The following is a 22,715-nucleotide window of genomic DNA, read 5'->3' as shown; positions in this document are numbered from 1 at the left end:
GTTAGTCTGGATCTGTAAAAGCGGCAAAGAGTCTTGTGGCACCTTATAGACTAACAGACGTACTGAAGCATAAGCTTTCGTGGGTGAATACCCACTTTGTCGGATGCAAGGGCTGGAATATTCAAAGGAGTCTAAGAGAGTTAGGTATCCAAATGCCATTGCAATACAATGTGAGATGAGTGCCTAACTCCCTGGGGCCCCTTTGAAAAGTCTATACATTTGCTACAGAACAAATTGGAAGACTGCACAAGCCTTGTGGCCCATTAAGGAAAGAATTGTAAGTAAGTCCTTTATTGAGAAGTGCCACCAAGTGGTTAGCGCTTGGAACTGGAAGTCAGCAAGCCTGAGTCCTAGTTGCACCTGTCACTGAGGATATAAACAGCAATTAAACCTCTGCAGCTGGCCTGTGTCAGCTGACTTGGGCTGGCTCAGGCTGTGGTGCTGTAAAACTGTTCTGTAGATGTAGAGTCGGAGTTCTGGGGCCCAGTGAGGGGGGAGGGTCCCAGAGCCCAGACTACAGCCCGAACCCGAAAGTCTACACCACGGTTAAACAGCCCTGCAGCCCAAGTGCCATGAGCCCAAGTCAGCTGACATGGGCCAGCCATGGGTGTTTAACTCCGGTGTAGCCATACCCTCACTCAATTAAACAAGTCAAATCACTCTGTGCTTCTGCTTCCCCATATGCAAAACGGGTAGAATGAGATCCACCTTTATAAATTGCTCTGACATCCTGGGAAATAAAGGCAGATCCTCAGCTGGTGTAAACTGGCATAATTCCCTGGAAGTCAATGGAGTTCTGCTGATACACATCAGCTGAAGATCTGGACCATAAGGTGCGACATAAGTACATAGTATTTTCTTAAAAAATAATGGTTCTGAATCACAGAATCGTAGAATCTCCGGGTTGGAAGGGACCTCAGGAAGTCATCTAGTCCAACCCCCTGCTCAAAACAGGACCAATCCCCAACTAAATCTGAAACTAAGTACAAAACTGATAGACCCATTTATAGATCTCACTGCAGTGAAAAGACATTCGTACAGAAAATCTACCTCTGATTGCGATTTACAGCACCGGTGCTTATTTCTGGTCACCCAGTTCCCACAAAGCATACACATTTCAGCACTCAGAAGTAGTTAGTTGTCTAAATTCATTAGCAAGAATGTCAAGGTTGAGTAATTCTGTCCCAGGCTAGAGTTATTGAGGCTGTAATAATGTTGTGGTACAAATGTGTCAAAAAACATTTGAAGGTTCAGATCTAGGATGAAGATTTAAAATGAAGGACATAATACAACTATCAGGGTAAGGAGGTCAAAATTTCGTGTAAGGCCTAAATAACATTTTCTATAAACTCTTATTCTATGCTGCTAATGTACAGAATTTACAATGTTAAAAAGGAGATAGATCAGAGGTGGGCAAACTACGGCTCGCGGGCCACATTCGGCCCACGGGACCCTCCTGCCCGGCACCTGAGTGCCTGGCCTGGGAGGCTAGCCTCCAGCCCCTCCCCTGCTGTTCCCCCTCCCCCGCAGCCTCAGCTCACTGTGCCGTTGGTGCCATGCTCTGGGCGGTGGGGCTGCGATCTCCTGCCGGGCAGCGCAGCTGCAGAGCCATGGCTTGACCCGGTGCTCTGTGCTGTGCGGTGGTGTGGCTGGCTCCAGCCGGGCAGCGTGGCGGCCTGTCCTGGTGCTCCGGGCAGCATGGCTGTAGCACCGGCAGCCACTGGTGCTCCAGGCAGCGCGGTAAGGGGGCAGGGAAGTTCAGGGTGGTGGTCAGAGGGTGGGGGTGTGGATAGGGGGCAGGGCGGTCAGAGGGCGGGGAACGGGGGTTGAATGGGGGCAGGGGTCCCGGGAGAGCAGTCAAGAAGGAGGGGGGGGAGTTGGATAGGGCGGCGGGAGGTAGTCAGGGGCGGGGGTTCCAGGGGCGGTCAGGGGACCAGGAGTGGGGGTGGGGTTGGATGGGGCAGGAGTCTTGGGGGGCAGTCAGGGGGCAAGAAGCAGGGGGGGGTCGGATAGGAGGCGGGGGCCGGGCCACACCTGGCTGTTTGGGGAGGCACAGCCTCCTCTAACCAGCCCTCCATACAATTTTGGAAACCCGATGTGGCCCTCAGGCCAAAAAGTTTGCCTGTCCCTGGGATAGATGGTACTGAGCTTCATCATCATGTTCCCATTACACCTCTGGTGTTTAGGGCAGCGACGAAACTCCTCCACTCCTGTCTGTCTTTGGCAAGTCTTTCAATGGTTCCCTAGCTGTGCCCCAGGTTTTCCAGCTCGGCTTCCACAACTCTTCGCCAGATTGTTTTTGGGTGGCCTCGTTTTCGCTTGACTTCAGGTGTCCATCTTATTGCTACTTTGGTGACGGAATCAGCTTGGGCAGGACTTTAATTTGGCTTAGTATAATAGGACTGGAGCTTCAACTAGAACTTCAAGGCAAAGAAGTCTGACTGTTGAAATATGAGGATGCAAGTAGGAGGCAAGGCTGGAGAGCCTGGGCCCCAATAAATCAATGGGAGATGCATGCGTGTGTGAAGGCATAACTCCATCTTGGTATTGGACTGTACATCTGAGAGAATACATTTGTAATGGGTGAATTCCTGAATCATTGAATTCTGTCTCACATATTTATCTGTTGAAACTTTGTCTGGTTAAGTACCCAGTTACCATCCAAGGATAGAGATCCATGGACGGGTTTTCAATGATGCTGCTCACCTGCAGCCCCTACTGGCTTCAATGGGAGTTGCAGCTGCTCAGCACTTTGATAATCAGCCCCCAATTGTCCCAGCCAACAAGAGTGACAATTAAAACAAAACGAACCAAATCCTGAAGTCATTACTCATGCACAGCTCCCACTGACCGTTCAGCAAGTTTGCCTGAATAAGGGATTAAATCCCAAATGATGTAAATAATAACATGTGAAGATGAAAACCAATCCTAAAGGTTAAGGTTATTATATTATTCTTATTATTTTACTCACAGCAACCGATTCTAGTCAAACCTTACCCAAACAATACAGCTCAAATTAAACGGTGGTACAGATGGAAAGCTTCTTTGCCTGTTGGATGCTCTCCTTGCTGCCTGTCAATAATGTGGTTCGGAGATATCTGTGATCGCTGACCCATAGATTTGGCTTTCCCAGTCTGACAGCTGTTGCACAAAGCCACGGTTTGGTCTCATGTTTGTTTTGCATCTCTGGATGTATTTCCAAGCCCCCTACAAATACAAGTAAAGACAGGGAGAAGACTCAGGAATGTGCTTATTGTGTATTGTCCAGCTTACAATTACTTCTAAGTCTTAGAATGATTAATAATTTGCATTTCCATAGCACCTAGGAGCTTCACTCATGGCCCAGGACCCTATTGTGCCAAGTGCTGAGCAAATACAGAACAAAAATGAACCAAATCTGGTATCTGGACCAGTAGAGAAAGAAAAGGACACAGTCAATTACAAGGTTTTTTTAACCTTCCATTTTTAGTAATACACAGTTAGACCTCTGAAAATAAGAAGTACCAAGGCAACTGTCTGAGGGAAGTAGTATTATGATATGGAGCCTTTCTCCAGTCCATGAAGATCATTAGCTTGAGTCCAGCTCAGTAATGATCAAAATTCATGATCAAGTGATGGCTGTCCAGTTGCCTATGAGAAAGGAACTGGAGGCCTCAGTCTAGTTTCCATCGGATAGATGTCAGTTTCACTAAAGCCATTGACTCTACTTAGCAGCCTCAGCAGTGAGGCTAAGGGCTGCATGGAGACTGAAGTACTTCTCTCCCAGAGGTGGTCTTTGCAAGGCAGGGGTATAATGGTGAACCTTGCACATTGAGCAAAGAGTCTTTCCCCCTGTGTTTCTACCAGGGATTTGGAATTAAAATTATGTTATGGGGCTTCGGAGGGTTCAGAGGGCAGAGACTGTCTTTTTGTCCTGTGTTTGACCAGCATCTAGCACAAAGGAGCCCTGGTCCATGACAGGCTCCTTGGAACTACTACAAATCAAATAATAACAACATGATTGTCTCACCCTCAAACTGTTGCTCATTTGGGAGCTCTTGGCTTAACACCATGTCTCTCTTCCACCCTCACCTTGGGCAGCCTTGGTATCTTTGTTCCCTTAGCCCTCCCCTGCCTCAGGACCCAACTCCAGTGCTGACCTGTGGTTGAGTGGCCAGAAAGGGCCTATGAGAAGATGCAAACGTTACCTTCCTCTATGGAAAATAAATGTGTTATGATTCAAACAATACATTCAAAGTCCTTCAGTACCAAGGCGATTGATATCTTATAAATACCTACAGTAAAGGCCAAATCCTGATCTCATTGAAGTCAATGGCAAAACTCTCATTGCTGCTGAAAAGCCAGGATTTGGCCCTCTGCCTCCCAAGCAGAGGGAGGATCTTACGTCTGCTTCCCTAACCATAGAACAGCACAATACCCCAGTGACCATGCTGGCTAGTAAAAGTAATTTCCTTGAGATGTATTTAAAGTGACACAAGCAATCAAGTCTGTATGCGAAACACATGAATTTTTCCTGACCATTCACTAACAACTGCACTGGATTGTAATGTACTAGTTTTGGGGAGGCAGAACAATCTACCATGGGTTGGTCTCCACAGCAAACAATTGGGGCACATCCTTTTACACTGAAACCTTAGTTAACATAAGAACAATGTGGCCATAATGGGTCAGACAAATGGTCCATCTAGCCCGGTATCCCCTCTTCCAACAGTGGCCAATGCCAGATGCCCCAGAGGGAATGAACAGAACAGGTAATCATCAAGCGATCCATCCCCTGTCACCCATTCCCAGCTTCTGGCAAACAGAGGCTAGGGACACCATCCCTGCCCATCCAGGCTAATAGCCATTGATGGACCTATCCTCCATGAACTTATCTAGCTCTTTTTTTGAACACTGTTATGGTCTTGGCTTTCACAACATCCTCTGGCAAAGAGTTCCACAGGTTGACTGTGCATTGTGTGAAGAAATACTTCCTTTTGTTTGTTTTAAACCTGCTGCCTATTAATTTCATTTGGTGACCCCTAGTTCTTGTGTTATGAGGAGTAAATTTTTTTTTTACTTATTTACTTTCTCCACACCAGTCATGATTTTATAGACCTCAATCATATCCCCCCTTAGTTGTTTCTTTTCCAAGCTGAAAAGTCCCAGTCTTATCAATCTCTTCTCATATGGAAGCTGTTCCGTAACCCTAATAATTTTTGTTGCCCTTTTCTGAACCTTTTCCAATTCCAATATATCTTCTTTGAGATGGGGTGACCACATCTGCACGCAGTATTCAAGATGTGGGCATACTATGGATTTATATAGAGACAAAATGATATTTTCTGTCTTATTATCTATCCCTTTCTTAATGATTCCCAACATTCTGTTGGCTTTTTTAACTGCTGCTGCACATTGAGTGGATGTTTTCAGAGAACTATCCACAATGACTCCAAGATCTCTTTCTTGAGTGGTAACAGCTAATTTAGACCCCCATCATTTTATATGTATAATTGGGATTATGTTTTCTAATGTACATTACTTTGCATTTATCAACATTGAATTTCATCTGCCATTTTGTTGCCCAGTCACCCAGTTTTGTGAGATCCTTTTGAAGCTCTTTGCGGTCTGCCTTGGACTTAACTATCTTGAGTAGTTTTGTATCATCTGCAAATTTTGCCACCTCACTGTTTACCCCTTTTTCCAGATCATTTATGAATATGTTGAATAGGACTGGGCCCAGTACAGACCCCCACCACTATTTATCTAGTTTGACCTCTGGGAGTACAAACACAGTAGTAACACTCACTACTAATAGAATACTCCTGCAGAATGCAGACTGGTCCTAATTCCAAAGTTCAAATGCAGGCCCGTGGAGTGTTATTAAAAGACACTACATACAATGTCACGCAGATACTGTAGGAAGCAAATGTAACACAGTTACACTGTGTGGTTCTATTTGTAAATTACACAATTACATATTGGTTCCCACCACATTATGCACTACATAGCTAGGGATTGGTATGAACCAGAACAAACCTGGAGGTAATTTGGATCAGATCTGAACTTCAGGGTAGACTCTTATTTCCATAATTAGGGCCCTACCAAATTCACGGCCATAAAAATGTGTCACGGACCATGAAATCTGGTCTCCCCCAGTGAAATTTGGTCTTTTGTGTGCTTTTATCCTATACTGTACAGATTTCACAGTGGAGACCAGCATTTCTCAAATTGGGAGGGGTCCTGACCCAAAAGGGAGTTGCAGGGGGGGTCACAAGGTTATTTTAGGGGGGGGGTCGCAGTATTACTACCCTGATTTCTGTGCTGCCTTGAGGGCTGGAGGCTGGTGGCTGTCAGCCGGGCGCCCAGCTCTGAAGGCAGCACCCGCCAGCAGCAGTGCAGAAGGATGAGTGGCAATACCGTACCAGGCCATCCTTATGTCTGTGCTGCTGGCGGCTGCTCTGCCTTCAGAGCTGGGCTTCCAGCCAGCAGCTGCTGGTCTCCAGCCCCCCAGCTCTGAAGGCAGCGCCGCCGTCAGCAGCCGCACAGAATTAAGAGTAGCAGTGTTGCAACCCCCGCTCCCCCCCCAGACTCCTTTATGGGTCAGGACCCCTACAATTACAACACCATGAAATTTCAGATTTAAATCGCTCAGATCATGACATTTATGATTTTTAAAATCCTATAATTGTGATATTGACCAAAATTGACCGTGAATTTGGTAGGGCCCTATATATAATGAACCAGGATATCCTAGTTATGAATATTCCTGCAGTGTCAGGCCTCTTTCTTCATCTATGATGTACCTGCCATCATTCTGCAGCAAGACAGTGCCAGAGCCCTACCTTGGGCTACTGGGTCTGATTGTAGTGTAAAATGCTAACAATCTGTTTCAGTGGAAAAAGCAGAGAAGCAGCAGCTACCTAAAGCTGCATGACAGAGGTTCTCCTGTTCCTGGAGTGGCACTATATGCTATTACACAGTGGTGATCTAGAGCATCAAAGCAGCGGTCCAGCTATCCCGAAGTGCTAATTACAGCCATCTGGATTGTTTGTTAGTTTCAGGTAATTAGCTCGGAATGCTGTTACACAGCAGGGTTGTTACACAAATGCACTGAACTCCTCTCAGGCTACACTACTGAAGTTGCTGAGTAATGTCCCCCTCACCAGATAAAAATCAGGATTTCTTATAGCAATCAGGAGCATAATTAGGATTGCTTAAACTTAATGAAAAGGAGTACTTGTGGCACCTTAGAGACTAACCAATTTATTTGAGCATAAGCTTTCGTGAGCTACAGCTCACTTCATCGGATGCATTCAGTGGAAAATACAGTGAGGAGATTTATGTACACACAGAACATGAAAGGTGAAATGGTATTGCATGGTTTCTTCTGGATGTCTGATACTGGAGACCAACAGCCTAAATCTCCAACCTTCCTATGATTAATTCCTAATCAAACAAGTAATCAGTGGGTCTCCACACACACTAGTTACTCATATGAGTAAGGGTTTGGTAGGAGCATGTTCTACCACTGCAATTTCTTTTAACGTACTCATGTCTCCAGATCCCTGAAGCCTCACTAAAGCATTCCAAGACTTTTGTACAAACTGGGTCAAAGACCTAATTGAAAGAGCAGCTTGAGTATATTTCACTGCTGCAGTCCAGCAAGATTGTCTATTTGAATCATCCCATAGGAAAGCTTCGTGCAACAGGAATCTCAAGCATTCAGCCTGTTTCACTATGGGCAGCCTGTGGTGGGGGTGCTCTGGAGGAGATGTATTTCTGTTTAGACTCGACAAGATGTTAAAACAAAAATGTTGATCACGATAAAGGGAAAAGTCAGTTATCAGCCTTGGACTTTTGCACTGTGGGCACAATAAGCTAAGTATTTTAGTAGGGCTCAGCATGGGAGGGCATGATAGTGATAGAACTGTTATCAGTCTGTGGGAGCAATCACATCCAATATTAGTAGGGTAGGTCCGTAGGTTCCGGTGTCTGTGCAGAGTACACAGCAAGTCTCTATTATTCCGCTGGCAAACTCATTCTGCAATTACTCTTTGATGTGCCTTGCAGGGTAAGAAGCCTCATTTTGTGTTGCAAATGTTTACACAAAAAAATGGGCCAGATCCATGCTCAGCTTTAGGACAGTTTGGATTCAAATACTGTACTCAACTTCCAGAAGAGGGGCTCCTTTTCCAAACACAACCAAGACTTTTAGCGGGAATCACTTCAAAGGCATGGAGGAGATTGGATACCACTGATACCCTGGTCTGCCCAGAAAAGGCAGAATGAGAGACAGACCTACCTTTTCAAAATGCTGGGACACTGAGTAAACCGAGGAACATCCTGGAGTTTGGGGATAAGCAATCAATCTAGTATATAGCTAGGTACTTCTCAGCCTTCACTCAATATTTTTCTGAAGACTTGTGGAGCTACGTAATGAGGGGTTGTCAGAGTTCCCTCCCCACTCGGAACTCTGGGGTACAGATGTGGGGACCCGCATGAACGACCCCCTAAGCTTATTTCTACCAGCTGAGGTTAAAAATTCCCCAAGGCACAAATCCCCTTTGTCCTTGGACGGTATGTTGCCACCACCAAGTGATTTAAACAAACATTCAGGGAGGGCCACTTGGAGCCCTACCTCCCGCAAAATATCTCCCCAAGCCCTTACACCCCCTTTCCTGGGGAGGCTTGAGAATTATATCCTAACCAATTGGTTACAAAGTGAGGGCATAGAATCATAGAATATCAGGGTTGGAAGGGACCCCAGAAGGTCATCTAGTCCAACCCCCTGCTTGAAGCAGGACCAATTCCCAGTTAAATCATCCCAGCCAGGGCTTTGTCAAGCCTGACCTTAAAAACCTCTAAGGAAGGAGATTCTACCACCTCCCTAGGTAACGCATTCCAGTGTTTCACCACCCTCTTAGTGAAAAAGTTTTTCCTAATATCCAATCTAAACCTCCCGCACTGCAACTTGAGACCATTACTCCTCGTTCTGTCATCTGCTACCATTGAGAACAGTCTAGAGCCATCCTCTTTGGAACCCCCTTTCAGGTAGTTGAAAGCAGCTATCAAATCCCCCCTCATTCTTCTCTTCTGCAGGCTAAACAATCCCAGCTCCCTCAGCCTCTCCTCATAAGTCATGTGTTCTAGACCCCTAATCATTTTTGTTGCCCTTCGCTGGACTCTCTCCAATTTATCCACATCCTTCTTGTAGTGTGGGGCCCAAAACTGGACACAGTACTCCAGATGAGGCCTCACCAATGTCGAATAGAGGGGAACGATCACGTCCCTCGATCTGCTCGCTATGCCCCTACTTATACATCCCAAAATGCCATTGGCCTTCTTGGCAACAAGGGCACACTGCTGACTCATATCCAGCTTCTCGTCCACTGTCACCCCTAGGTCCTTTTCCGCAGAACTGCTGCCTAGCCATTCGGTCCCTAGTCTGTAGCGGTGCATTGGATTCTTCCATCCTAAGTGCAGGACCCTGCACTTATCCTTATTAAACCTCATCAGATTTCTTTTGGCCCAATCCTCCAATTTGTCTAGGTCCCTCTGTATCCTATCCCTCCCCTCCAGCGTATCTACCACTCCTCCCAGTTTAGTATCATCCGCAAATTTGCTGAGAGTGCAATCCACACCATCCTCCAGATCATTTATGAAGATATTGAACAAAACCGGCCCCAGGACCGACCCTTGGGATTAACCCCCCGTGGGTCTTAGGGCACTGAAAATCAATCAGGGTCTTAAAAGAAGAATTTTATTTAAAGAAAAGGCAAAAGAATCACCTCTGTAAAATCAGGATGGAAGATAACTTTACAGGGTAACAAAAGATTCACAAACACAGAGGAACTCCTTCTAGGCTTAGTTCAAAGTTACAAAAAACAGGAATAAACTTCCCTTGAGCAAAGGGAAAATTCACAAACTAAAACAAAAGACAATCTAACATGCCTTGCCTGGCTTTACTTACTATTTTCGTAATATTAGAGACTGGTTCAGGATTGGTTGGAGGAGATGGATTTCAGCCTGGCCTCTCTCAGTCCCATGAGAGAGAACACCCAACAAAAAGCACAAACAAAGCCTCCCTCTCTCCAGATTTGAATGTATCTTCTTTCCCCACTGGTCCTTTTGGTCAGGTGCCAACCAGGTTATTTGAGCTTCTTAACCCCTTACAGGTAAGGAGGAATTCTAGGCTACCCTTAGCTGTATGGTTATGACAGGTGTGCTGGTCCTTTAAGGTTGAGGAGGGCACCCCTCCTAGACTAGTGCAACCCTATTCTGGGTTTCCCTAGAACAATATCTGTGGGTCAAGGTATGTGGTCTTGGGTAAGCAATCTGGGATTTTAAAGACAGCCATGCTGCTAACCTCAGCTTTAGGGCACAAAGCCAGAGTTCCACAAACAGCGTGGACTGGACTTCCTATATCCCTCAGTAGTAAGGGACAAAGCCAGCTCATGGTAGCTCCCAGACTCAGAAAGTCTCTCTCTCTCTCTCTCTCTCTCTCTCTCTGAGATCCAGGAGAGCAGAGTTGCTTAGATTTGTAATCCTTCCAGTAAGTCATGTTTGTAGTCCTGGCTTCTGGGCGGGTCTGTTGGCAAACAGGGGAGGGTAGATATATATCACTCGCCACGCAGATTCTGAGCTGCATTCTCACAGGCCCACCCAGGAATCAAACCCAAGTCTCCTCCTTGATATTACAGATATGTCACACAATGTATTCAGGGAGTCTGAATTAAAGCACAGGTTATTTGCTCCTCCTTACTACATACCTCAGAAGAGTTCAGAAATAGAAATGTACAGGAGAACAAGTCGCTCTCTGCAGAAAGCAGAAGTGCCAATGTACCTTTAAGGGATAATGGGATGAATGCATGAGGAAGGCCATTACTGCCGTGCTGCTCCGACTTAGACCCAGGGTAGAGAAAACCAGAACTGCTCCAAGAGCCATCTGAGCATCTAAACAAAGAAAAGTGCATTACAAATTAGTGTCTTGAAAATCAAAGCCAGACAACTCTCCCCACTCCTGTTATTTTTAAAGTGAATTTCTAATGCTGGTGAAAGGTGCCAGATAAATAGTCCCAGAGACACAAGCCCACTTAAACCACTGAATAGGTACAGCTGGGCAGTGTCAGGACACGTTTCCCTACACTGCCCCAGAAGGGTCCGTCCCATCGCTATAGGATGGATTGGGTTAAGAAGTTAGCTTTTGGACCTACGTTAGCCTAAGTGTGGATGAGTATGGAAAATTGAAGTTGCTAGTGTGAGAAGTTAGAGATAAGTTGGAGACAGAGTGTTATGGGAAAGGAAGAGTTAGCAAGGATAAGATGCAGGGTCATGTTACTGTTATGTTTTGGTTATAACTAGTTTAAGCAAGGTTTTTAATGAGTGTTTTTGAGAACTGTGAATGTTTTATTAAAATGCTATCAATATTTACAGTGTAGGAAGGACATTGGTGCAGATGTTAATTTAAATAATATGTAAAATAAAGAGCCAATAAGGAGCCCACAGCTGAACAGGGGATAGATCCCACTCTAGGGAGCACAAATGACTAATAACAGAGACTTGGTGGGATAACGCACATGACTGGAGTACTGTCATGGATGGTTATAAACTGTTCAGGAAGGACAGGCAGGGCAGAAAAGGTGGGGGAGTAGCACTGTATGTAAGGGAGCAGTATGACTGCTCAGAGCTCCGGTACGAAACTGCAGAAAAACCTGAGTGTCTCTGGATTAAGTTTAGAAGTGTGAGCAACAAGAGTGATGTAGTGGTGGGAGTCTGCTATAGACCACCGGACCGGGGGATGAGGGGGATGAGGCTTTCTTCCGGCAGCTCGCAGAAGCTACTAGATCGCATGCCCTGGTTCTCATGGGTGACTTTAATTTTCCTGATATCTGCTGGGAGAGCAATACAGCGGTGCATAGACAATCCAGGAAGTTTTTGGAAAGCGTAGGGGACAATTTCCTGGTGCAAGTGCTAGAGGAGCCAACTAGGGGGGGAGCTTTTCTTGACCTGCTGCTCACAAACCGGGAAGAATTAGTGGGGGAAGCAAAAGTGGATGGGAATCTGGGAGGCAGTGACCATGAGTTGGTTGAGTTCAGGATCCTGACATAGGGAAAAAAGGTAAGCAGCAGGATACAGACCCTGGACTTCAGGAAAGCAGACTACAACTCCCTCAGGGAACGGATGGGTAGGATCCCCTGGGGGACTAACATGAAGGGGAAAGGAGTCCAGGAGAGCTGGCTGTATTTCAAGGAATCCCTGTTGAGGTTACAGGGACAAACCATCCCGATGAGTCGAAAGAATAGTAAGTATGGCAGGCGACCAGCTTGGCTTAACGGTGAAATCCTAGCGGATCTTAAACATAAAAAAGAAGCTTACAAGAAGTGGAAGGTTGGACATATGACCAGGGAAGAGTATAAAAATATTGCTCGGGCATGTAGGAATGAAATCAGGAGGGCCAAATCGCACCTGGAGCTGCAGCTAGCAAGAGATGTCAAGAGTAACAAGAAGGGTTTCTTCAGGTATGTTGGCAACAAGAAGAAAGCCAAGGAAAGTGTGGGCCCCTTAATGAATGAGGGAGGCAACCTAGTGACAGAGGATGTGGAAAAAGCTAATGTACTCAATGCTTTTTTTGCCTCTGTCTTCACTAACAAGGTCAGCTCCCAGACTGCTGCTCTGGGTATCACAACATGGAGAATAGATGGCCAGCCCTCTGTGGAGAAAGAGGTGGTTAGGGACTATTTAGAAAAGCTGGACGTGCACAAGTCCATGGGGCCGGACGAGTTGCATCCGAGAGTGCTAAAGGAATTGGCGGCTGTGATTGCAGAGCCATTGGCCATTATCTTTGAAAACTCGTGGCGAACGGGGGAAGTCCCAGATGACTGGAAAAAGGCTAATGTAGTGCCAATCTTTAAAAAAGGGAAGAGGGAGGATCCTGGGAACTACAGGCCAGTCAGCCTCACCTCAGTCCCCGGAAAAATCATGGAGCAGGTCCTCAAAGAATCAATCCTGAAGCACTTACATGAGAGGAAAGTGATCAGGAACAGTCAGCATGGATTCACCAAGGGAAGGTCATGCCTGACTAATCTAATCGCCTTCTATGATGAGATTACTGGTTCTGTGGATGAAGGGAAGCAGTGGATGTATTGTTTCTTGACTTTAGCAAAGCTTTTGACACGGTCTCCCACAGTATTCTTGTCAGCAAGTTAAAGAAGTATGGGCTGGATGAATGCACTATAAGGTGGGTAGAAAGTTGGCTAGATTGTCGGGCTCAACGGGTAGTGATCAATGGCTCCATGTCTAGTTGGCAGCCGGTGTCAAGTGGAGTGCCCCAGGGGTCGGTCCTGGGGCCGGTTTTGTTCAATATCTTCATAAATGATCTGGAGGATGCTGTGGATTGCACTCTCAGCAAATTTGCAGATGATACTAAACTGGGAGGAGTGGTAGATACGCTGGAGGGCAGGGATAGGATACAGAGGGACCTAGACAAATTGGAGGATTGGGCCAAAAGAAATCTGATGAGGTTCAATAAGGGTAAGTGCAGGGTCCTGCACTTAGGACGGAAGAACCCAATGCACAGCTACAGACTAGGGACCGAATGGCTAGGCAGCAGTTCTGCGGAAAAGGACCTAGGGGTGACAGTGGACGAGAAGCTGGATATGAGTCAGCAGTGTGCCCTTGCTGCCAAGAAGGCCAGTGGCATTTTGGGATGTATTAAGTACGGGCATAGCGAGCAGATCGAGGGATGTGATCGTTCCCCTCTATTCGACGTAGGTATGGCCTCATCTGGAGTAGTGTGTCCAGTTTTGGGCCCCACACTACAAGAAGGATGTGGATAAATTGGAGAGAGTCCAGCGAAGGGCAACAAAAATGATTAGGGGTCTGGAACACATGACTTATGAGGAGAGGCTGAGGGAACTGGGATTGTTTAGTCTGCAAAAGAGAAGAATGAGGGGGGATTTGATAGCTGCTTTCAACTACCTGAGAGGTGGTTCCAGAGAGGATAGTTCTAGACTATTCTCAGTGGTGGAAGAGGACAGGACAAGGAGTAATGGTCTCAAGTTGCAGTGGGGGAGGTTTAGGTTGGATATTAGGAAAAACTTTTTCACTAAGAGGGTGGTGAAACACTGGAATGCGTTACCTAGGGAGGTGGTAGAATCTCCTTCCTTAGAAGTTTTTAAGGTCAGGCTTGACAAAGCCCTGGCTGGGATGATTTAATTGGGGATTGGTCCTGCTTTGAGCAGAGGGTTGGACTAGATGACCTCCTGAGGTCCCTTCAACCCTGATATTCTATGATTCTATGAAATGTGTGTGACTTAGAGGAGGAAGTTAAGAAGGAATTTGGGGGAGTAGAGGAGTGTCTCCCCACTGATCACATGGGAGGGTTTGCCCAGACCAGATTTGCTGGGTCGGCGTCTGTGCTCCCAGGCACCCAGCCCGTGGCTCAGGTTTTAAGAGGGAAATGTGTAACTGACCTCCCAGAAGGGAGCAGTCATACAACTGACCTCTTGGGAACAGAGAGAGGGGTGACAGAGGGTATCCCAATACAGGTCCCACTTTTGCAAAATGCTGTTCCTAATGTACTTGTGAAAACTAACTCTGTCTCTTTAAGACAGGATAAGAATCCTACTAACGACTTGAGTGTCAGTGAAAATGCTAATGACCCACCTGAGAAAGGGGAGGAGGAAGCAATCTCCCAGGCAGGTAAAATTCACCCAGAAACTAAGCGAAAGCTGCTGAGAGAAGGGGGTGGGGAAAGTTCCAATGTTTGGAGTGAAAATTACAAAGAAACCCTAGAAGGGAGGGTGGATTTTTTGTATGGGCACAGCTCTGGAGATGGAATGCAGCTCCATAGGGAGCCAGCCAGTAACAGCAGTAACAGCCAGCACAGCAGAAAAACCATAACAAACCTAGACTGCTGTGTAGAAGGGGAAACTGAGGCACACCATCTCATGGCATTGGTGGCTAAATGCCAAGACACCTACACACCAAAGGTGTTGAGATCTGCATTATGTTAACAATGCTACACACAAAAATGTTTCCTGGCAAAAGAAACACAGAGCTTTGCAAAAACACCTGTGGATGACACTCCAATGTTTGGTAAAACTTGGGATTTGTAGAACCATGACCTAAGGAGGACATCAGGCACACTGCCTTTGTATTTGTCAGTGACTAACCCTCTGACAGTAATCTGAGGGGGGAGGTGTGACACTATGCCCCATATTCTTCATAGAGATATGGTTCTGATATGATTATGGCATAACTAAGTTGTATTTTATGCAAGATATGTCATGTGAGGTATCATTGAAAAGGTTATGATTCACTGAATGTGATTATCCTATTTTTATGCATGTATCATTTTTGTATCTAAAGTTAGGAATATTGTCTAGGCATCTATTACAAATGTGTTTACACCAGGGGAACACCCACTATGCAGAATGCAATCAGTCTAGATTGCTGGCTGGAAAGGGCCATTAGGGAGAACAGTAGGTCTTGGAAGATGCTAATGTCCCATCCGGGAGCCATTCTGGGAGGCCATTCCTGAGGATCTTACAGACAGCCTCTGTCTCATGGCTGCTGTGGTCCTACAGAGACATGTGACCAAGTCACCTGGTACTGGACTCCATGATAATACAAGTGTTTTTCCACTGACTGGGGCATGGGAATAAAAGTGGGAGACAAAGGGTTCTCGCCATATGTAAAACCTATTTAAGGCAGGGGAGTGACATCATCGTAGTTCGTTCTTCACTGACTCCCCGCCCAAGAAAGAAGACTGCTGAAAACACCTGAGAAACAAAAGACTTGAACTTGGGGGAAGGGCTGAGCCCAGGCTAGAGGGTTTACTCGCCTGTAAAAGGAATATCTGGAGTTTTAAGCTGTTAGCAAGTGCAGCTTGCCTTCAAGAATCTCTGCATTCTGCCTAAAACAACATTCAGAGTGAGAATTTGCTACTTATAACCACTTTATTTAGCGTATTAAGCTTAGGCTGCATTTTTTGTTTTATTTGCTAGGTAATCTGCTCTGATCTATTTGCTATCCCTTATGATCACTTAATAACTATCTTTTGTAGTTAATAAACTTGTTTTTGTTTTGTCTAAAACCAGTGTGTGGAAATCATAACTTGGGGCAGAAAGCTGTGTATATGCCTCTCCACTTTGAGGGAGGGGGCGAATTTCATGAGCTTATGCTATACAGTTCTCTGTGCACCGCAAGATGGTATAATTTTGGGTTTACCCTCTAGAGCGGGGTGCATGCCTTAGGAACAGGGAGGTGCCTTAGCTTTGCCTTCCCATGCAGGGGCTGGTTAAAGAACCTGTGTGCGTAGTGCTGCACCTGAGTGTATCCCTACCTGTGTGTATGCTGGTGAAATAGCAAGCTTTGAGAGCTTAGCAACTTGTCACAACATTACAGGGTAAAAAGGGAGTCCAGGCTGGTGGGTCAGGCAGGCTCAGTGTTACCCCAGTTCCAGGCGGCACCCCGAGAGTGGGGGAACCCATCACACCAGTAAATGGACTGAACACCTCCAGTAAGCAGTGGCTGTTGGGACCATGTTTCTAGGGGTTAAAACTACAAACCTCCACACTCAAAGGAACAGTGTGCACACTTGATAGTTGTAGATCAGAAACCACTCACCTATGAAGTGACAAATGGTGGGGAAAAAGGAAAAAAGATCTGCGTCGGGGGAATCTGCCACAGACACATGAAGTGTTTTGCTTTCATCTGTGAAACTGGAAAGGGAGCGCACAGAAGAGATGTTAAACAGGCCAATAAAGTAGCTCTGCCAAATTCTACTTGCCTGGGGCAAATCAGTAATATTTTATTTGCATTTCCATGAGTAATAACTTTTCATTGTCATCAGCATAGTAAGGAAGGGTGAGTAAGACACTGAGGCTGCATTAGGTGCATAACCAATAGTTCCATTATCAGTCAGCCACCCTAAACTGTGTTGGTATTTATGTATTAACATGACCCTATAGTATGTTCTACCTGGGAGTTTGATGAAGGCAGATAGCTGAAAGCAAGTGTTCTTTCATGTCAGACATGTTTTAGGAGTTTCCTAAATATATAATTAACATACACAGATGCTGCTCCATGTGGTTTCTTATTAAGGTGTTATACACCTTACAAGGTATCTCACCTCACTGAGAAAAGGCTGCAAAACAATGAAGAGGAATTTTTAAGCTATGCAGATGCATTTCATGTAATGAGCAGTGACTCAGAGCTGAGAGTTCTCTGAGATTTTTGAGGGTTCTCTTTGGAGCCAGATACACAAGAAATGCTTGGTTATTAGTAAAACTGGCTGTGCAGATGTAACCAGGCAGAAAGCTATATTCTTCCTCACTCGCTTCATGCTGGTCACATCCTTGCAAAATGTCACTGGGTTTTTGGCTGTATCAAGCTGTAGTTCTAATATCACTCACCCACTGACTTGAGTGGCTAGTCAAATAGCTTCAGTCATTGACAAATACAGAAAAAGAAGTAAGAGAAATCACACAAAAGGTAAATGAATTGCATTTTAAAGCATGTTGGTTTGTAAGTTTTCCTCTTAAATGTTGTTTCAAAATTTAGCATTAGGCTCATTGTGAGGATTGGTGCTAAGTGTTGAACTCCTAGGCCCAGATTAGGTACCTCTGAGGATCTGGGTCCCAGTGCTAAAGATCCCATTCTTGCTCTACATAGTCTCACTTCTTCTGAGTTACGGTAGGCTGATGCAGTAATGAGTCATTGCTTTGCAACCTCTATAGCAGAGAAGTCAGAAGAACAAGCATGAAATAGCTTTAAGTTTATCCCACTACTTCTAATCACCATCCTACTCTGACTGAATGAGTATCTCACAAGGTTCCTGGAAGGTTTCCTAACATGCAGCTTCGATGTAAATCTAACTGGACCATTTGACTTACAGTGTTGCAATCTCCTCTGAGATGTTGACTTGTGCTTTGATTTTCAGATCCTTCTGAATCTGTTGGTCACAGGCCTGTCTGCAATCTCCCATATATAACTGACCGGGCAATATCTCTACAGGGTATGGCTGAAGAGCATCCAGTTCCTGCACAAGAGAAACAAAAGGATCAATGCAGTTGAAAGAATTGTATATCTATTTGCCTTAATCTTAGTTTGTAAAGTTCTTAAACCTGAATCCTGAGAAGAAATGAACCAGTGCTAAGTTTATGTTCTGCACCTACATTCAAACAGAAATGGAGTACATTCATTTAATCAGACAGATATTCTGAAGATCAGAAGTTATCTCTAGACTCAGTCAATGAAATTAACATGGTCACTGCCAATTTGGCCCTGCTGGAATAAAAAAAAGAATAAGAGATAGACTATGTCCTTTGTAATGTAGGGAAGGACACTAGTACCTCAGATTAATTATAGTTTATTAATTACTTGGTACAATGCCAAATGAAACCACTTGCCAAATGGGACTGGCAGATATAGTGTGACTGCATAACACAACTCCAACTCATTGCTTCTACCAGAGCACGAAAAATTCTGAGCATAGCTTAGCAGACTACTATTTGGGCAGCATGAAGGCTAAGGACAAAATTCTGTAGCCATGCCAAGGGTGAAAGGGAAGAGAGTTGAGTAGTGACTGTGCACCAGTGTTCACCACTGAAATGCAGCCCTCACTAGGATGAGACACAATAGCTGTTTGACAGCACAAAGCTGCACTGAACAATAGTTTAGAGAAGGCAGATAGGAGAATGCTGTATCTAACTGTAACTGCCGTGAGAATTGAGGTAGATGGAGTGTCAGGCATCACAAAGAAGCAAAAAAGGGCACAAAAACAATTAATTTTCTCCTTTGCAGCTTGTGTGAAATAGAAGAAGTAACAGAAAGAAAAGACATGTTGCAGTGACGTGTCACTACCTTTTATTTTTTTTTTAAGCCTTGCCCTAGATGTTAAAGTGGGATGCTTATCTCTCATGCCTAAGCAGGCTCCAGTCAGGTTAATATTTGGATAAGAGAACGCTGCTGGAAATAATATAAGTGACTCAATAGGTGGCCCTTTTCTCCCTGAGTCAATACTGAAAAAAATGTATCCATTTGCTTTGTGATCCTTTGGGATGAAAGCCATTGCATGTAAGAAGTTATTAAAGACATATCATTAAAAAAAAAAAAACAACAGTCACAATTTCCGCCAAACATGTTTACCTGCTATTGTTATAACATCTCAGATGAGGATAACTGAAAGAGATTTGTTTAATCTAACCGCACTTTCCGGTTAGTCAGTTTCCTCTGTTGTTTTTGTGAGTTTTTCCCCACAACATCAGGGAGAGAAAAATAGATACTTGTGGTTGTAAAAGAACAAAAATTAGCAGAGGGACTCAGGGGCAAGGGTATTACTTGAAATGACTTTTGACTCCTTTTTTAAAATTGACTAGACAGCAGATTGACATTGTCCCTTTAATTATTACTAGGGAATTCACTGGAATTAGTTGAATGTACATAGAAAAATTCTGTTTATAGCATGAAAGCCTGGCCCTTCTCTCCAATAATCTCACCTGAGGCATCCAGAATATCTTCTGAGTCCTCAAGAAATGGTAGCACGCAGTGAAGCGCTCATACCCTCCTTTCAGGATGCGGACAGGGTGGCGGGTTAATTGCGCTAAGACTCTGGCACACTGGATGGCAGCCCCTACCTCAGCATCTAAAGACATGGAAAAGCTATTATACATGGTTGCTGCAGGGAATCAGATGCGGGAGAGGGTTATTTCCAACAGGCCCTGAGTACTTGGGGTGAAATCCCGACCCTACTGACATCAGTGGCAAAACTCCCTTTGGCTTCAGTGGGGCCAGGATTTCACCCTGATGTCTGAAGAACCTTGAGAGAGCAGGATTAAAAGCTACAATCACTCTCCAGCCACTGCTGCTGTAAGGAAGCCACTGGGGATGTTTCTGACATTCCCTGCGAACCTCTTTTTCTATTGTCACTTTTTTTTTCCCTGTGGGGAACATGTTTTTCTTTCTCTTGCTCCTGTCATAGGTCCAGGTATTATTTTAACTCCTGTTATTCTCTGTGGATCCCCTGCAGTGAGGTACACCTCAGGGAAGTACTGCTATTTTAAAACTAAATAATATTCCTGGTTCTTGGGGTGGCTTTTTCTTTGCCTCATTATGCCACCAAACAAAAGGCAGAGGGGACACAGGGACGTGCCTTGGGAAATTTTCCCATCTTTGATCTTAACATGACCCCAAGTGAGGCTAAAAATAGGGGATGTAGGATGTTTTCTTCCCCAGACTCATCTCTGATTGCCTTCAGCTGTATCTACTTTAGAAGCAGTTAACTTAGCACAATGGAAATCTGATTCTGGTTCTCCATCGCATTCCATTTTTCATGTCTCATTGGAGATGATTTTCTCTGCAATAAAACTCTGAAATAAGGTCCCATTTTAGTGTGTACCTAATGAGACTATTCCTGTGAGCAAGTTATGCATGTACATAAATGTCTGTAGGATTGGCTCTTAGATTTAGAACAGGAGTCTCGATCAGACCGTTTCAAATCAAATTACATGTTTAGAACAACGTACCACAGATACAGAAGAAAAAAATCAATGAGCTTGATGCAAAGATGAAGGCTTTACATTTTCCAGTGCCTAATGATTTAGTGTATCAATTCTGGGGTGCCCAAGTTGAGACACCATAAAGGTATCTGAATTTCAGAAAGTGCCGAGCACCCGCTCTCTGAAAATCAGGTCTCTTTAAGAAGTCTCAAGTTGAAGCACTCCAAATTGTTCGTCACTTTTGAACATATAGGCCCAATGATTTTCCTGTACAGAATGTGAGCCCTAAGCCTTTTATTCCATAATGACCTCTGAGCAGACAGGCCATTGCAGAATCAAGGCCTAAAGCTCTGATTGGAGCATATACCAAAGGCAAGGTACGGGTTTGTTCACTTCTTAGGCCTGGTCTACACTAGGAAATTAGGCCAGGATACTGACATCGCTCAGGGGTGTGAAAAACCACACTGTGCTGCTGCATGTGTAGACAAGACTTTCGTTAGGTTTTCTGGAAAAGTTTATCCAGAAAATAGCAACTAGCTGGCTTTTCAGAATTCACAAAGCTACTTTTAAGAAATTAGCAGTTGAAATGTCAACTTTCTTAGCTTTGTCACTTTCAAACTAATGCCTGAAACAAGGTGAAATGTGCACAAAGTGGATCATATCCTCTTAAAAACATCTGTATTTGCAAAATACTTCTATGCTAACTAGAACTGTTATCACAACACTGGATAACGGGGGGCAGGGGAGATCTAGAAGCCAGGGCTGTGATTCTGCAATGAGCTGCCATGTCACTACAAGTTCAGGGTCTAAAAGGTAATCTGCCATTTGGGAAAAAATAATTTCAATGTTTCCTCGTATCTTTAAATGAACTCAACAGATGCACAAAGCTATCAGTGCCACGATCTGCATTTTAGTCTCTGGGTTTCCAGACCTAAGCATTTGCCACAGAACTTCATCTAATTACTACTCTCATTAAAGGTAAGTCCTATTTTTGTAACTATGATAATGCAAATTCTTCTTTTTTTTTATCCTGAGCTTACTAACAAAAAGAAAGAACTCACTTTGTGAACATGAAGAACTGGATTTAGATCTTGAGGTCTCTGAGGCAGCTTTAGTCCCTAAAAAAGCAATAAATAAACAAACTCAACCCCAGTTGAACTGGGAAAAATAGCCTATTGTCACTGAAATAATTTTGAAAGTAAAGGGTTCACACATATTAGAAGAGGAGCCAGCCTAGACCCAGGGACCATGAAAGAAAATCTAGGTTTAGAAAGCCTAGAATAGAACATGTGAAATATTATGCCAGACAGAGGCTTATTGATGGTATTTACCAAAATAAAGGCTGTGCACTTAAATATTCTTGTCACGTTATTTGAAATAGCAGTAAGGTAACAAAGGCAAATGAGGAATGAGAGGCATTCACATACCAAGGTGGTGAGCTTGATAGAAGAGAACAGAATACAGCTGAACTGTGAGCTGTAGTAAGAATCTCTTGCTAGCCAGTAAACATACCCTTTTCATCCTTCTCCTTCTCCTCATAATCATCATAATAGGTATCATCCAAAAAGCTGGTTTTGCCATCATACACGACACAATATTTGACACACTCCAGCTCAACTGATTCAGGTACCAGATATTCCCCCATAGGATTCTAGCAAAACCACAAAAGAATCTTATTAGGAGGGGGACTGCATTTTTCCTCATGGAACTATCCCTAGCAATTTCTTCCAAATTACCTTAGTACCTTAGTTTGTACCTTAGTTTGAAGAAAGTGGGCAGAATTCAGAAGTGATGTAATTTACATGTCAGCAAGTGGGTCTGGGTCTAAGTCTATGGGAGAGCTAGGGTGGTGTGTAATTTATATGCCGAGGAACTGCAAGAAAATGTAAGCTACACCAACTCATTCCTGATTCACTGTTGCCTTTCACCCTGAGCAATCATTTACACCAATGTAAAGTGGGTATAACTACTTCAGAATGGTAGCGATTTACATCTACATTGCACAACTGTAAATGCAAAGCAGTGGACAGTGTGGCCTCCTCAGAGTCACCCCTTTGTTTCATCCTGTCCTTTGAGCATCAGCTTTCCCCCCCAGATCTCTGAATGTGTTTCCCCCTAAGTTAGCAGCCTCCAGCCCTGCAGTATTTATTTATCACTACAATGGTCACCATGGAACTATTTTAGACCAGCTCAACTGTTCCTATTTTCTTGAAATCTTCACCTGTAATTTTT

At 44.5% G+C, this 22,715-nt stretch overlaps 1 protein-coding gene across 4 annotated transcripts in view; it reads right to left on the bottom strand.

Moving 5' to 3' along the window:
• Nucleotides 1-2,929: 2,929 nt before the first annotated feature.
• Nucleotides 2,930-22,715, bottom strand: part of STYXL1 (serine/threonine/tyrosine interacting like 1) — a 24,377-nt gene continuing 4,591 nt past the window's right edge. Inside the window, exons 4-10 of one of the 4 annotated variants that reach the window (XM_073316204.1) lie at nucleotides 21,996-22,134; nucleotides 21,545-21,601; nucleotides 19,485-19,630; nucleotides 17,880-18,025; nucleotides 16,612-16,706; nucleotides 10,826-10,935; nucleotides 2,930-3,207 (exon numbers count right to left, since the gene is read on the bottom strand). In XM_073316204.1, coding sequence (XP_073172305.1) covers nucleotides 3,076-3,207; nucleotides 10,826-10,935; nucleotides 16,612-16,706; nucleotides 17,880-18,025; nucleotides 19,485-19,630; nucleotides 21,545-21,601; nucleotides 21,996-22,134 — 825 coding nt within the window. In that variant the 3' untranslated portion in view covers nucleotides 2,930-3,075. Of the gene's footprint in view, nucleotides 3,208-10,494; nucleotides 10,571-10,825; nucleotides 10,936-16,611; nucleotides 16,707-17,879; nucleotides 18,026-19,484; nucleotides 19,631-21,544; nucleotides 21,602-21,995; nucleotides 22,135-22,715 lie in introns of those variants that run through there. The other 3 variants (XM_073316205.1, XM_073316206.1, XM_073316207.1) reach the window with 3 other exon arrangements.

The sequence above is a fragment of the Lepidochelys kempii genome, chromosome 17 (genome assembly GCF_965140265.1).
Source record: "Lepidochelys kempii isolate rLepKem1 chromosome 17, rLepKem1.hap2, whole genome shotgun sequence".
In the NCBI taxonomy this organism is placed as follows: Eukaryota; Metazoa; Chordata; order Testudines; family Cheloniidae; genus Lepidochelys; species Lepidochelys kempii.
Note: the sequence above shows the minus strand (reverse complement) of the source record. Positions and strands in the feature narration are given on the sequence as shown.